Below are 16241 nucleotides of genomic sequence, written 5' to 3' on the forward strand. Positions count from 1 at the left end.
GATTAGGGAGGGGGAAAGAGTTCCAGATATGATGGTTGAGTTGACAGTGCATGTTGCTAATCGGCCCTGTCCTGTGATGGTCACGTACCACAGGGAGGTATTTTAAAGAGGACTGGGGTGACTGCTTCTCTCTGCTCAGCAGACAAGTTACTTTTGCTGGATGTTTGGTTTGGGAAGGGCCTCAACACAGTTTTCTGGTCAGACATATAATAAATTGTTTTCCTGAGCTTGTAGTATGAATCCTTTATGCTTTCCAGTATGTGTTTTCTTTTTTGGCTCGTTCATTGATCTGCAATGAATAATAGTCTTTTTAATGATGGCAACAATTATGTTGTGCATTAAGATACTCTGTGGGTTGAGAGTGGAAGGTTGTTATTTTTTTAAAGACACAAAAAGGTAATAGGAAATCTAAATTCCAATAATGAGAGCATGATACTTCTTTTTAGTATGTTCAACAGGGATTTAATTTTTGATGGACCTGTGCGGCAGAGAGGTAATGGATTGCCCTGCTAAACTCAGATTCTTGAGAGAATTAATCACTCTGAAGAGTGGTGTTCTACAGACAGTCCTGTTTTCTCAGGGTTGTGTGTGTGAGATCTGTTGGGCAATTTGTTTATGTTTCCTTTTTACTACTGCTGTGACAGACATAATAATAATAATGGTGGCTCTTGCAGAACTTCACTCTCATTCTTTGGTACATCATGATTGCAAGGGCATTATCTGGATTACAACTCACACTTCAGAGTGTACACGTGTCTTTTTTTCTGAGGTTTTGCCAGCTTTGTAGTGCTGGCTGCAGCAGATACTGGCACTCCAAGCAGCTGAAATGACCTCTAGCTTGAGCAATGAGTTCTGCAATGGATAGCTCATTTCCTTTCCCTCAGTTCACTCAGCTGGGTGGAAAAATCGGATCACTTGTTAGAATTTTACTAAAGATTTGCCTACAATCTTGATGTCAAGATGGACTTCTGGCTTGCCATCTCTAAATTAAATAAACAAGTGTGTGCATAAATTTGGCATTATTTGGATGAAGAATGCCTTGTATTTGGTTATCAAAAACTGAAAGGAACTTGATTATGGTCTCCACAGACATATCCTATCAATGAGCACTTCCAAAGACAGATTTGAAATGCTAATTTTCAACATAGCCTTGATTGTGACTTCAGTCTTCCAGGACTTAAAGCTGTTGATTTTTTTTTTTTTTTCCTTTCAGTAGTGGCTTAGGTTAGATTTAGGCCTAATCTTGTTTACCTGTGTAAGAACATTAGGGCTTTAACTTGGATTGTGTATGTGGGTTTTCACAAGGCAATTACACTTAATGTTGATGACCAAAACCTGTCTCTAAAATGTTTTAGAGGGTAGCAGACCGGCTTTATGGTGTCTATAAAGTCCATGGCAACTACGGAAGAGTATTCAGGTAAGAGTTCATCCAGTTTTGAAATACATACATACATAGACAGTTATGGGGAGAGAGAAGGGAATTTCTTGGTTATGTTTTTATGCTTTTGAAAAGTATATCTGAAACATTTCATTGTCTATCTTGAAAAACTCTGTATTGTAGTGCTAATGAGATTTCTGTGCTGCATGCAGAGATCTCTGGATCTGCTGAGCTTAGTCTCTAGTGGAAGACTTCAGCTTTGCTTTGTATGCCAGACCTTCGGGCCTTCTGCTGCTGCGTTGGCATTTTGTTTCTTCAGAAAGTAACTCACTGTTCTTCATGCAGTTGTCTCTGAAAAGCTTCTAGGTGCTTTTAATGGATAAAAGTCAACAATTATATCTATCCAATTTTAGTATCTTTTGTAAGTGAATTTGCCAGTAATTTTTTTGATTTATATGAGGGAATTGCATGCTCAAGTTTTCCATTTCACTGGAGAATTCAAGAATCTAAACTTCTGGTTAAGGGAAACCTCCTGCTTCTACACACTGTTCAAGTGCTAAATTTAATTCTCTGGGTTAATGGATTGCAGATGTCTTTCTCATTGGGGTTTTTTAAATGAAATTAGGTGCAGTTCTGTAATAACACAAAGACAAACAAATATCAACATCAGCAGAGTGGAATGTGTATGAAAAAGTGAAGGACAGAATAGATGCATTACACATAAATCATGTGAAATATAAAGGGAACCTCTTTTTTCGTTGTAAAAGGAGTTGTGGGTGTAATTCTTGTAACTAAGAATTCTCATAAGGTTTCTCAAAGCTAAGAACACAATTAAAATGGCAGTGTACGTACCAGGATGTCCAGAACAAGTCTGTTGCTATCTTTTTTGTAGCTCTCTTTCTTTCTTTATCTAAATAATCCCCCTAATGTAAATAGGTAGTTGAGACAATTGCAAGTAGGTATTTTTTTCATGACTAGAACTAAACAGCAGTCTACTATGAAAACATAAAGCTACATTCATCAAATAGTTTCAGGAGAAGTAAAATGCTTACAGAAGTCAAATCCCACCCTTTGGTTTTTGGAATGAGAGGCTTCTATCTGATATCCTCTAAATCTGGAAAGCTTAGTTTCTTCTTGGTGAGACCAAAATCTCTTTCAGAAAGTTCATCATTGTCATTGTCCCATTTATATTAAGTGCTAGGTGGTTTGGTTTTGTTTGTTTGATTTTGTTTTAAATAGAGTTTCAGCTATTTAAACAAGATTATGCTCAAAACCCATCCCAAACTACATATATTTGTGATGATGAGTTTAGGGACAATTGTTTGTATTACAGAGTGCCATAAATGGCCTTGTCACATTGTCAGTGCTGTTCCTTAAAGAAAGAAAACAGTTTGACCAAGTCTAACTTGGAGGCAGTTTCCATTCAGGTGTCACCTGGAAAGAAACTATACAGGATGCAGCTTATTAACTTCCCTTACCCTTCATGTGTGATGTTGTTTCTCATTTGTTTTTCCTACAGTGAGTGGAGTGCAATAGAAAAGGAGATGGGGGATGGGTTGCAGAGTGCTGGCCACCACATGGATGTGTAAGTACTGACTGAATATCTGATAGTTTGATGTAAGCCAGATGTGGAACTCTCCCTCTTTCCTCTCTTTTCCCTCAACCCCAAAGTACATATGAGTACCGAGAAAGTTGGGGGTGCATTGTTTTTAAGTATACAGTGTTTCTGTGACTTGGATGCAGGCACAGTTTTAGCATCCATATACTGTATTAAGTAGCTCAAAAAGCCTCAGGAGAACCAGAGGGGTTTCTTTTTTTATTATTATTTTGAAATCGTAGAAGTGTTTGGAATCCTTCCAGGTTTTTTTTAAGCTACTATGCCAGAAACTGGTGGAATACAACTTTAATGTACTGCAGACCTGATGAGATCCATTTGGTTTTGATAGCAGCATTTTGTACCATGCAGTAGATGGTACACAGATTTGGACTTAATTACAGGGAGTTAAGAAATTTAATTAATCGGCACCAAAACTCCAGTGGATTCTTGAAACAAACGGTGACTGGATATAATAAAGTAAAGAATCCTCTCTTTGCATCTTTAGAGTCATTTGGCAGAGTATGTGAAGCACAGCCTTCAAAATAAGAGTCTAGCACTTGAGAGTGCTCACAGAAGTGGTATTCTAGGCTCATGACTTCTGCTTTTCAGGTAGTCATATATAGCAAGTGAAACAGCATTTCTTACCACTCTGATTCCTCTTCTGTGATCCCACACAACAGATAAGTAACAACTCCAGCAAGAGATGGAAGGTGTTTGACACTTCATGCAATATTTTTACCAATAAGGTGTAATTGGTGTGGAAATAAAGTTCTCAGGTTTAGTTTATAGGACAGATTTACATATGTACTGCTGCCTGATTGTTATTGGTGTTGTCAAGTTAACAGGTTGTCAATTGTTACTGGCCTTGTCAAGTGGAAGGGTTTGAGGAGCCATGCCCTCATCTTCAGAGTAATTCTGGTTTTATCAAATCTTTAAGAATTTGACCCCCTCTGAATAATTTATTCACATTTCTGTGTTTTGGCTCATGGGGTGGCTTCCATCCAAGAAAAGCTGTAATATTTTCAAGGCAGAGGGCTCTGGTGAGAATAAAGCAATGGAGAATGCACTCTGCTTTCAGAAGAAAAATAATTGAAGTAGGGGTGGAATACGGTGTTAAGCACCTTCTGCGGTAGGCAGGAATTGAAGAGATTATGAAAACTTGGTATAATATAGTGGAGTTAAGGAATTGCAAGTAGGTTTTCAGTGGTTCAGATACACCACGCCATGATGTCAAACACCTGGAAATGCATAACCAATTAAAAGAAACTTGTCTCACTTCTCAATTGGGAGGTCGAACCTTCTCACACACTCTTAATATTTATATTTCTGTCTGTAACACAGTTAGGGCTTAAAGATCCAGAGTAATAGCAGTGGGTAACTGCTATTCTGGGTAATTTTAACCACTGCATGAAGCTTTCATTGTCATCTCCTCTGCTCTGGCACTCTTGTACAACAGTAATCCCTCAGTGATGACCACCAAGCAGGAAGCAGCAGTTGTGAGATTCAGGAACTCATTCAGTGACCCATGTGGTCTCCTACCAATAAGGTTCATATCTATAATCTCTTTAAAGTACAACTTACCAGTTCAGTTACCATTCCCATAATATCAGACAGGAATTTATTGCGACATAAAGCTACTTCTAGAAGGTTGCCTAATATAGATGTTAAACTTCAAAACTAATTTAATTATTCTCTATCTGCCCCATATGCTGTAGTCTTTACTAGATGTTTATTTAAGCTTTTGAGTTGTTATTGGTTAGTATGATCTATAACTGCTAAATGTTTGGAGAAGACATCCCAAAGCTTCTCTGGGTGTGGGCTGTGTTACAAGATGAGGCTTGCTAAAGTGACAGAGTATGCTGAGAAAGTTGGAGTGAATGGCTTTAACTAGCACTTAAAAGATGAAAGAAAATAATGCCAGACCTTTGACTTCTGTCCTTTTTTCCATTAATGAGTGACCCTTTATCTCTGCATCAACTAGACTGTCATTATATATTGAACCAGTCTAAACCAAAACAAAGGTTTAGTTGACAGCTTACACAAAGAGTGAGAGCATGTCAGGTGCCTTTAGAAGTTACTGCAATGTTTCTCTTTAACACTTTTCCTAGTTTACCTAAGTTAGGCAGTCAGAAATGTAGCTTGTCTTAATAATATTTTTTTTTTTTCCAAATTAAACTCAGTTTAAAAACCTGTCTAGGTAAGGTAGCATTTTGTTTGGTGAGATTTTTTGGTTGTTTGGTTTTGGTTTTTTTTTTTTGAGAGTCATCTGCCACAGATGAGCTCTAGCACTGCTCTAAACATAGATTTTACTTGAAAATGAAATGTAGTCCATCTGCTGCCCTGAGAAATCTAACCACTATACTAAAATTACTGCACTGCAGAACTTAAAATAGGGTAAGCCATTTATGACCTGTGTGGCTGCAGGGTTTTTTCGGAACAAGTGTATTTTTCAACAGTTTTGACTTATTCCTTTGATTCATGGTGTGAATTCTTGTTCTCTCTGTTCTTTTATCCCTTCTACTTAAACTGGTCTGCTGTTGCTGACCACTTCATATGTTATATTTATTCATCACCAAGAGCCTTGATATGGCTTTTCCTGGATGTGCCATGTCTTTGATTTCACAGAGCATCAAAACAACTCATCATAATTTCAAGCTTCCCAAATTCATGTTACCAGTTCCCTTTCAGCTTGAGACTCTGCCACTTCTTCTATAGAGCCAATTACTGGAGAGGCATATCCTCTCCAGGAAAAGGAAAAATGCAAAGATTTTGCAAAAACTTGAAAGCCAAGAGGTACCATAATTAGCATTTGGGTCACATTGTGCTGGTTGCTAGAGAAGAATGGACATATGCTCACTTCAGAGAGCCTGCAGATGTGTGAGAGATTGCCACATAGCTGAGAATCCAGACTGAGTTAGCAGAATAGATGAAGGTATTTGTGTGGGATGTCATTCATCCTGGTTATCTCCAGTGGCACATGCCCTGAGTGCCGGGCTAAAGTGGAATCTGATTTCTGTACCTGTGCCAAGTGAGATGAGCAGTTACCTCTTAGCTGTAGGCTGTCCCTGCAAATGTGTCCCAGACAGTCACCTTGATCAGCACAAACATACTAAATACTGTCAAATAAGCAGTATCAACTAGAAAAATAAAGTGCTTTTTGCAATTTGTAGGAGACATCAGTCTAAATAACAAAACTCTTACTGAATGCAAGAGCTGCAGATTTGGTCCAAGCCCTTGTACTTCAGATTTCTCCCTAAAAAGAGGGTTAAACTTGCTGTTGCTCTGAATTAATATGTTTGACTTACACAGTAGACAAAGCTATAGACTTTGAAGGAGCTGAAGGGACTTAATGTGGTGTTCAGGGCACCACTGTGAGTTATCTTGTACTCATGCTGAATAATGAGCCATGAAAGCAGCCTCTGCTTCTCAGAAGGTGTGATGTTCACATTCCTGGGCCTTAGTGCTTTCAGCCTTGAAGGATTCCTTCTGCACTATGTCTTTTTTTTGTCTTGGTGCTGCCTATTGACTGTCTACTGAAGAAAAGGAATAAATTGGGGTTTTTTTCCTGTAACAAAAGCTGCCTCCTCTTCAGCAGGAGACTTACGATAGGTTTTGTATTTGTTGAAAGATTCATTGTAGTAACAACCAAAGAAGCAGGCCCACGGGCATGTTGACATTAGCTGATTCAGAGTTTAATTAAAAACAAAGGAAAAAACCTTTTTGCAAGTTTGGAAGCTCTTTGCTGTTTGTCCATGGGTGTTTCTGTCAAACAGGTCTCCCTTGTTACTGGATGTGTATCCTTAAAGGTTAAGTTAATCAGCTTTACATTTAACTGTGGCTGTTTTTCACTAGATATGCAGCTTCTATTGATGACATACTGGAAGAAGAGGAACACTATGCAGATCAGCTGAAGGAATATCTCTTCTATGCAGAAGCACTGCGGTATGTGCAGAAGTCTAAGCTCAAAAGGAAGCTGTAGTCCTTTTCTCTAATGTGGTGCTGATGTTTAATTTAGTCTGTTATCCTCTTCTGTTCTCTGAGAAGGGAAAATTTCAGTGTTGTGGGGTCTCCATGTTCTTGTTTCTTATACTGCTTACTTGTATTTGATTGCTGTGTGAGCGGCAGTACAAATTAGAGCTGGTCTGATCAGAAGTGAAAAGACGGAAATGTTAAAATCTGTATACTATGGGAGAAAATGCTATTTATTCCTTTGGTTCCACTGTTTCCTTGGCTTTTGGTGTGATAGTGCCCCAATGTGCTAAGAGCTCCAGCGTTCAAATGTGATGGGCCAAACAGAGCTGCTCCAGCCCTTATAAATCCCAGGAGCTTTCAAAGTGCCCAGTATAACTTCCATCGGCTGCACAGTGTTACACAGTTAAATACCAACTTTTTGGTTTGTTTTACGTTAGTCTTTGTCAGTCACCCCTTACAAGCATGGACAAAAAAGCAAATTGCTTTATACTGTAAGACTGTACCTAAAGCTGTTGTGCTTTGCAAGGGCTGGCTCTGAAACTCTTGGAGAGGTCCAGTAAAGGATTGGGTTGGCAAGTGTGAGGGCTGCTGTGTGGGAACCTGGAGCACTGGTAGCCTCTTCTGGGAGATGAATGTGCCTCCGGCTGTGGAGTACGGATGTAGCATCATCAGCCCACACAGGACTGGGACTTACTGCAGGTGGTCAGAGGAAACTCCTCTTTTCCAGATGAAAGGCACTGTATGAATCTAGAAACAGTTTCTTGTTTCATTGTTTAAAAAAGAAAATGTGATGAATTTTATGATTGACTGATAGATTGCTGCTGTGACAGGTACCATCTCCAGGTATCTTTTGTTAAAGCTGTGATATTTCTGTAATGTATTTTGAATTAAACTATTTTACAGTGGTGTCCTTAAGGAGATGGCAGGGCTTGTATTGCTGAGTGTATCTCAGAATGAGTCTAAAAAGAGGAGAAGAATGCTGCTGTACCAAGAACTTTATTTATACTTTGATCCAAGCTTGTTTAACTATGGCATTTGCAGAGTTATGGAGTCTGTGATAGGGCTGTTGAATTTGGGCTAGATGAATAACTGGAGGTGCTTCCTGTCAAAAACAAACAAAACATGATGCTATGTGTAAAGTGTGAATGGAAGGAAATGTAGCAAAGCAAAGTATTACGTGACAGATCTTTCATTACTTACTTTTCAGGGCAGTTTGCAGGAAGCATGAACTAATGCAATATGATTTGGAAATGGCTGCACAGGACTTAACATCTAAGAAACAGCAGTGTGAGGAGCTGGCAACAGGAGTGAGTCTTTTTCCACTTTCTTCTCCAAGATGCCTCTTTTTGAATTTATTTTTTACTTGAGCCAAGTTACTTAGAATGATATTGAAATGGCACCAGCATGCTGGCTGCTGCTTTTGAGAAGTGGTATCATGTGAGCTGGAGACATGTGAGGTTTAAAGTAACTTGGTTCTTGGTGACATAAGCTGTTTGTGCCAAACTTCTTTTATTGAATACTGAGCAAGTAAAGAGTTGCAGTAAATATGACTGGAACAGAATAACACAGACAACTCTATCCTAAAGATGAAAATTTTGGGAATTCTGAAAGGCTTCCTTTGCCTTTTGAACAGTGGGTGTTATTGATACATTGTGTTAGCCCATTATATATGGGAGATAACATTACCTAAAATATTATCTGAAAATGGTAACTGACAGTTTTAGAATTTTTAATGTTGCTCTTGGATCTATTGGTGTTCTTTATGGAACACCTTTATGGCTTTTGTTTCTCTTTGTTTCTTTCCTACTTCACTAGGAAGGGTGCTCTGAAAGTTCACCCTTGTCAGCCTTAAAGCATTCGAACATCAAATTACCTCCCCCCCCACTTTGCTTAGTCTAACCTGAGTCACCAGAGCTACTTATCATTTAATGAAATGGAAGTTAAAGCAAAAAATCAGCCAAATAAGCACAAATGCTGATAAATGTCACCTGATGTCCTGTGGCTGTGCTCAGGAATCCCAAACCTAGAGTATCCTTGTTTTTTGTAGACTGTGAGAACCTTCTCCCTGAAGGGGATGACCAGCAAGCTCTTTGGGCAAGAGACCCCTGAGCAGAGGGAAGCCAAGATAAAGGTTCTAGAAGAGCAGATACAGGAAGGAGAAGAGCAACTGAAGTCTAAAAATCTGGAGGGCAGGTAAATGGGCTTGACTGTTTCAAAGAAAACACAGGGCTTGTCTTAGCAAAAGTCCTTGACTGGATGCTCTTGAAGGTGTTTGCATTTTATAAGTGTTTTTAATATATTCTTGGTGTTTATGAGCTGTCTATAAAAGCTCCTGTCAGCTGCAAGTTGTGAAATAAAGTGCAGTACATGCAGTTAGCTTCTGGTCTGAGTGAATGGCTTATGTAAAACCTGATGACTTTCCCAGTTCCTGAGCCCACTCTAATAGCTGACTTGCATGCTTTTATGTTCCACTAGTAATATATTTAGCAGGTGGGCTTGGAGGTCTGCAGCTGAATAGGCTGAGACTCAAAAGCTGATTTGCTTCAAATACAGTATTCGGTTTGGTTTATGTATAAGGGTCCTGAGCCCATATTCTGCAGCTTCTCATATGGGGGACACCTTACTCCTGTTTGAAAGAGATTAGAAGGTCTGGGGTGTTGTGTTTGAGTAACTGCTTCTTGGTACTCTAATGAAATTTTCTTTAGGTATGCAAAAATGAAAAATAGGATCTAAAGTTCTTAAAGCAATGGGATTTTGTCAAAGCATGTCTGTCATATAACACAAAGGGTAAACGTGGTATCTCCTGATATGTTAGCATTAGAGCTGGAAAGATAAGACTAGTTCATGACTAGTTCAAAACAACAAGACATTCAGTAAATGCAGTATCTTAATAATTTTGGCAGATGTATTGGAGATGTGCTTTTGTAGCTCTGGAAGCAATTTCCGTGTGAATGCTAGTCCAGCACGAATCAAAGCATGAATTACAGATACATGCATCCATTTTAGTTAAGGAGACCTGACTACACATCACCAAACCAGCAAAATTAATTTCTGAAGTGAATTAATTGTCCAAGTTAAATTTACATTGTAAATGTTGATTGTGCTTGACTGTCTCACATCCTGACAACAAGTGAGTTTTCATGCTGAAGACATGAAGATTCTGGCTTGACAATTGAAGGAGAAACACGCAGTGTTGTGTGCTGAATGTTGGCATAGAGATAATTAGTTACACCAGCAGAATCTGGAGGAAAAAAGTATATTCTGACTTATGCTAGTTCTATGGCAGTGATGCTTCCTCAGGAAAAAACACCAAACCAAACAAACATCCTAATGTATCCTGTGAAACTGATTCTCTAGGTTAAAAACCTTAAAAAGAAGGTGGGGAATTAGGTAGCGGTGCCAGCTGTAAAATGAGGACACTGAGGGATGCATAATAATTGCAGGACTGGATTTACTGACTGAAAGATGGAGCACTCTGTCATACATAGCTTCTCTGCTGAGTGTCCAGAGCTGGGGGTGCAACACTGTCTAACACTTTCTAACAGAAATAATTGCTTTTAATTTCAGAGACTTTGTGAAAAGTGCCTGGGCTGACATTGAACGGTTTAAAGAGCAGAAGAATCATGATTTGAAGGAGGCACTTATAAGCTACGCTGTTATGCAGATTAGCATGTGCAAAAAGGTACGTGTGGCTTGGATAAGGCTGGCCCAGTGTATTTGTCCTGTGGGGAGATGCAGCCTGTCAGTAACTGGGAACATGGCAGTCACAGAAGATTGGAAGTCACTAGCATAAAGCCTCCCACATACTCCATCCTACTTGAACTCAGTGACATGTTAATGTTGAGATATATGTAGATATAGATATAAAATAGACAGTGTGGTCCAATTTCAATGTGGTCTCTGCCTTATTCTTCTGTGAAGTTCTATTTGACTTCTTTGTAGAGTCTTCTGTTGAAGAAAGTTGTGGATGAGGTTTGCAAATGGAATATATTCCTGCCTATTGATTTTTAACTGTTCTTTTAAAAGGGAATTCAGGTTTGGACAAATGCAAAGGAATGCTTCAGCAAGATGTGACTATCTGGAAATGAATTCCTCCTCCAAGTGCCAGAGAACGGAAGCACAGTGTATAACACCAATGTTATATTGCTACATGACTTACATACAAATCATGAAATAAATGTAATTGTTAATAAAGGATGAAAAGGACATGTTGTTAAATGTTTAGCCCTGACTGCCAGTTCTGTGGCATGTTTTATATGTGGTAGCAAATAATGCAGGGGTAAAAGAGTTACTGAAAACTACAGCTCTGTATTGGGACAAAGGTATTGGGAAAGTTATCCCAGAAAGTATGAACTAAACTGTTCTGAGACTTGTGAAACACCATGCTCTGTAATGTGTAGATCACTTCCAGATGCCCTTCTTTCCAACTCTTACTGTTAGAATTTTTAATGCTCAAGGGTGCTTTGGTTTTATAATGGGGCACACAGTCGTGTTCTCGAGGTCTACACCATAAGAGGGCAAAAAATGAAATATTGTAATGCCTAGAGTTCATATTTAAATGCCTTTGCATGTCCATAGAGAAATATGTTTTTCCAGAGTTCAGGTTAAGCAGTCTCAAACTCCTGAGATGTTTGAAACTCTCTACAGTAGAGGTGTTGTACAGTGGTTTGATAACAATATTCTGCATTTACTGGTTCCCACTTCAGTTTTGATATGGGCATTGATTTCTTACTAAACTACTTCCTGCAAGTAAAGGAGACTGGTGATCCAGCTGAGCAGAAAAACCAAAGTCAAAGCTGATAAGAAGCAGATGCAGTTGGAACCTGTTTACACTTGGTGTGAATCTGGCCTGTGGCAGCTTGCAACTGAAGTGGTTTGGTTCTTAAACAAATAGTTCTTAATGAAGGTGCTGAAATAACAAACCTAGTGCAGCTTCTGTCATACTTCAGAGTGGTGATGTGCAGAACCCACAATGAACCAGGGTGTCTGTTTGGCCCTTGTAATGATGTTTCAGTGCGTGTGAGTGTGTGTGTATGTGTGTATGTATATACACACCTGTATAACATGATTTGCAGTTACAGGGTTTGCATTAAATGTTTCCAATTATGAAAATCTCTTACCACTGTCTAATATTGGGCTTTTTCTACATCCTTACTGAAAGTTCCTGAAGTCTTGTGGAATTTGTCAGACTTGATGGCTAGTCCTGAAGGAAGCTTTGTAATAATCTGTTGAAAAGTGTATTTAATTATTTTGGATTATAACACTACTCAGATTTTTTTTTTTTAAGAGATACTCCAGAAAGTCCTTAAATGTTCTTTTGATAAAACTATCTAAATGTATTTACTGGTATGTCGTATGTTACTTTTGTCTCTTCAACCTTTCTTTTCTATAAAACCATTGTAAAGAATGCATAGGTCTGGTGCACACTACAGCTTAGAACTCTGAAGTAAAATGCTGGTACTCTGATAACCTGTGTTGGCTCTTTCAAAGCATATGACAGTGACATGCCTAGCTGAGAGATGATGTTGGGCACAAAGAGGTCTCTTTCTTTAACATCTGCAAGGAGAAACATTGTTCCATTCAGAGGTTGCAGTATCTGGTCCTGATACAGGCTGAAGGACTCTTACATTCCAAACCAAGAAGTTGCACACTTGATGTATTCAGTAAACCTTCTAAAAGAGTGGTGCCTTAATACAATACCATGAGGCGCTCAGAGTAGGTATTTTTCATGCACTTTGATTTTTGGTAGATCTTTCTGGTGCCTCCTTCCACATGTCACTTGCTGTACAGCTCATTTAAATGTATTAGTATGCCTTTTTTTTCCTTGCTAGTTCTACTGAATTTAAGAAGGGAACAAAACAGTTCTTGTAAGTTTTGTGCCAAATAAGATAAATAAAATTGCTCTTTGATATTTTTGTTATGTTGGTTTTTTTTGTAAAAAACTCTGTCTTTCCTATTCTGAAAAGTGCTGTTTGATTTCTTGTGGTTCTTGTCCATCTTAGCTCTCAAGCAGCCTCCAAATTTTGGTTTAAAATTCGGTGAATTGTGCACAGCTTTCCCTTTAGGTGAGGAACATAGTGCTTAAGGCCAAAATTAGATCCTTGCTACCAGTCTGAATTTCGTGTGTGTCTCCGTCTGGTTAAGAGAAGATGCTTTTGAAAACAGTTTGCATTATTTGACAGAAATTATATGAAAAGCAAATTAAGGGTAATTTGCAATAACTTTGTTTCTTGTACTTCTCTCTTTCCAGAAAAGCATAGCATGTGGTCTGTGTACTTGGGGATCATAGCAACCAGTGAAGGCTTCTCCTCTTTTAGCTTTTCAACATTTTAAGGTGAAACCAGTCAGTTACTGGCTGTTTCCATGTGGGTAACAGAGCCCACATGACAGATGTACACTTGCAAAGTGTGCCTTTTTCCAGTTACAGTGTGGATTTAACTCCTGTAACTTGTTCCACTTCACCAGTTATCCAGTAAACATCAAAAATTGGTGGAAGGCCTTGAGAATAGTAGCAGGTAGGAAGAACATTTTAACTTAATCTTGACAAAACACTTGTATATGAAAATGTTCACCTGCCTGGATCATCAGATCTGCTGATTCTGTTGCTTCTTGCAGGAAGCTTTGCTGGGTGGATTATCACTGCTCATGCTATCTCTGACCTTCCCCATTACTAGCAGGACCTTGTCTTGTCGGTGCATTTTAGTTGCTACTGTTATCTGTTCCTGAAATGTAGCAGGGGTGAGGGGAGCCAACTGCAATGGAAAGATAGAGTTTCATGAACTCTCTTTTTTTGATGTATTATTTCAGTATCTGGCACGTCAGCCCAAGCACTGTTAACCTGGCAGCCGTGTGCAGGGACTGCCTTGGCAGGCGCAGAGCAAATCTTGGAGCTCGAGCCACACTGAGGAGCTTGCATTGTGCAGGTGAGCCAGAGGAAAGTGTTGGCTGTGGCCAAACACGCAGCAGAGCCAGCAGAGCAAGGCTGCAGTCCCAGAGCAGCTGGCTGGGCTGGAAGCACTGCAGCTCAGGATATCTTCCTGTATCACTCTCCCTACCACTGAAATTCCTTTGTTCATCTTGGTTCAAGAACTAAGAAACACTTTCTAATGTTGCCTAAAGGATTACAGGGACTGCCCTGTGCTTGTCACACAGTGGCAGGGCAGGGCTGGTCTCTAATCCACGTTTCCTTATGCCTCCTGTTCTGCCCATCCCTGGTGCCTCTGTCTTGTATTTGCCTGCAGAGCTCTGTGGGGAGGCACAATGTGTAATGAAAATCCCCACACAGGGCTGCTCTAGAAATAATGCAAAGAGAGGAAGCAAGTGGAATGGGAGCTGGGAAACTTGGAGCACAGGCCTTGGTGTGAAATCCAAGTACTTGTGTGTCACCAGTAAAAGCAGTTGCCTTTGTAAGCACTTGCTTTGCTGCTGCCATGAGTTCCTGTCTGCTCCTGCCTGGCGTGCTCCCACCTGCTTCCCCAGCAGAGCTGTGTTTCCTGGGACAGGGGCTTCTCCCTAAGGATCCCATCTCCTGAGAGACCCTTGGCAGTGCAGGACAGAAAGTGGTGTGAGCCGCTTCCCTCTGTGGGCGGCCCCTGGGGCAGGCAGGATGCTGACTTCAGCCGTGAGCAGAGAGATGTCTCTCTTGAGTGGCAGAGGCTTGGTTGTCCCTCCAGCTGAAACAGGGGGGTCACCTGTGTCCCCTTCACAATAGCACTGCCACGGGTACCTTGTGCAGTCTGGAGAACCTCAAGTTCCTGCGTAAGCAAAGGATTGTGACTCTCTGGCTGCTGTGTTCTGATGCTTCCTGGTGTGATACAGTGTTACCAAAGTGATTTTGTGATTCTGGCTTTCTGAAGGTCCAATGCAGAGGAGAAACATTTTTGGGGTTGGTTGGTTTTTTTTTTTTTTTGCTGGTTGCCTTTTGGTTGCTTTTGAATGGCTTACCTAGACTGGCCTTCCTAATGCTGTGTTTTCTTCAAAAAGAATCTTTTGCTCTGACTGGTTGTAGAACATACCTAAGACATGAAACAAAGACAAATTGGAAAGGATTTGGGGTTGTTTTGGAGGAAAACAGCTTCGGATAGTGGAAGTACAGAGTATTTGGAGGTAAGGAGAGATGGTGCCCTGCTCGGACAGGTAAGGATGGGGTTAAGCTGCACACAAGGGCAGACAGGTTTTGAGGAGAGAAACACAAGAGGGTGAGGAGGTAAGGAGATGAGGCAGGGAAGAAGGACAGCAGAGATGGGATGGGTGATGGAACTGGAGAGAAGAACAGATGGAAAGCTTCTGTCCCTGCTGGCTGGGCTGTGCAGGAGAAGGAAAAAGCAGCACTGTTGTCCTTGTTTTGGAGAAGTAAGGAAGATGAAAGCAGGAGGTAAAGGAGGTTTCAAGAGCTGTCAAAGGCAGCTATATAATACTAATGGTAGTATAATGATAATGATCTGACTGAAACTTGTCATGATGGCTGTGGTCCTGCAGCTGAGATCAACACTGATTATGGTGTAATATAGCTCAGAAGGAGATATTATTTTGTCTAATATCTTGTATCTATATTTAATATCGTATTTTTCACCTTTCTGAACAAATAAAACCGGAGAAGAAGCTTCAGACTTCAAAAACCCAGCACAAACTTTGTGGGCACTCCAGTCCTATAAACACCAGCATAATTAACCATGGGATGTGGGGGCCTGCTGTCTGATGCAGCTCTAAAAGAGGCTGTCCCATGTACCACCATCATCCTAGGGACTCCAAATAATAAACAGCTTCTTCATCTGTAGCCAGTTCTGCTATCTGTACCTATCTGTGGCATGTGATAACACCAATTATATTCTCTTCGGAAAGCAGCTGTAAGTGGCCGCAGAAGATAAAAAGCGACGTTGTGGTGAGGCTCCCCGGGCTGCAAAGGTGGAAAATGATGTCGTCGGAGGGAAAAGGCAACGCCGACCGCCCTCTGGTGGGTCTCCAGCAGGAGCTCGCAGGGCCCGGGATCCGGGATCCCGCTGCGGGAGGGAGGTCAAGGCCACCTTCTCTCCTCCTGGCCTGCGGAGATATGAGAGCAGTGCAACAGCCATGGTGTAATGGGAGCCTAAATACAAAGGGATGGGTGATCTGGAGCAGTTTTCCATGCAGGATTTAGTGCTGAGCTCGTGTCCTGCTGTAGGTTGCTGTTAATAACACAGTGTGTAACACTGTGATTTGCAGCTTGAGTGCCTTTCACACTGCACAAACACTGCCGTGAGTTGGACGCAGAGGTTTCTGAGCTAGCAGTATTTCTAAAAATTTATTTATTTTTAA

General features: G+C 40.4%; 1 protein-coding gene across 1 annotated transcript in view; it reads left to right on the forward strand.

Moving 5' to 3' along the window:
* Nucleotides 1–12856, forward strand: part of SNX4 (sorting nexin 4) — a 32807-nt gene extending 19951 nt beyond the window's left edge. The window contains 7 exon segments of the mRNA XM_042040944.1: nt 1356–1417; nt 2898–2963; nt 6828–6917; nt 8155–8254; nt 8995–9140; nt 10515–10629; nt 10974–12856. Of these exon segments, the coding sequence (XP_041896878.1) occupies nt 1356–1417; nt 2898–2963; nt 6828–6917; nt 8155–8254; nt 8995–9140; nt 10515–10629; nt 10974–11021 (627 nt within the window). The 3' untranslated portion in view covers nt 11022–12856.
* The last annotated feature ends 3385 nt before the right edge of the window (nt 12857–16241 follow it).

The sequence above is a fragment of the Corvus kubaryi genome, unplaced genomic scaffold (assembly GCF_017639235.1).
Source record: "Corvus kubaryi isolate FWS band 111438036 unplaced genomic scaffold, C.kubaryi_AGA036_p1.0 37396, whole genome shotgun sequence".
NCBI classification, from domain to species: domain Eukaryota; kingdom Metazoa; phylum Chordata; class Aves; order Passeriformes; family Corvidae; genus Corvus; species Corvus kubaryi.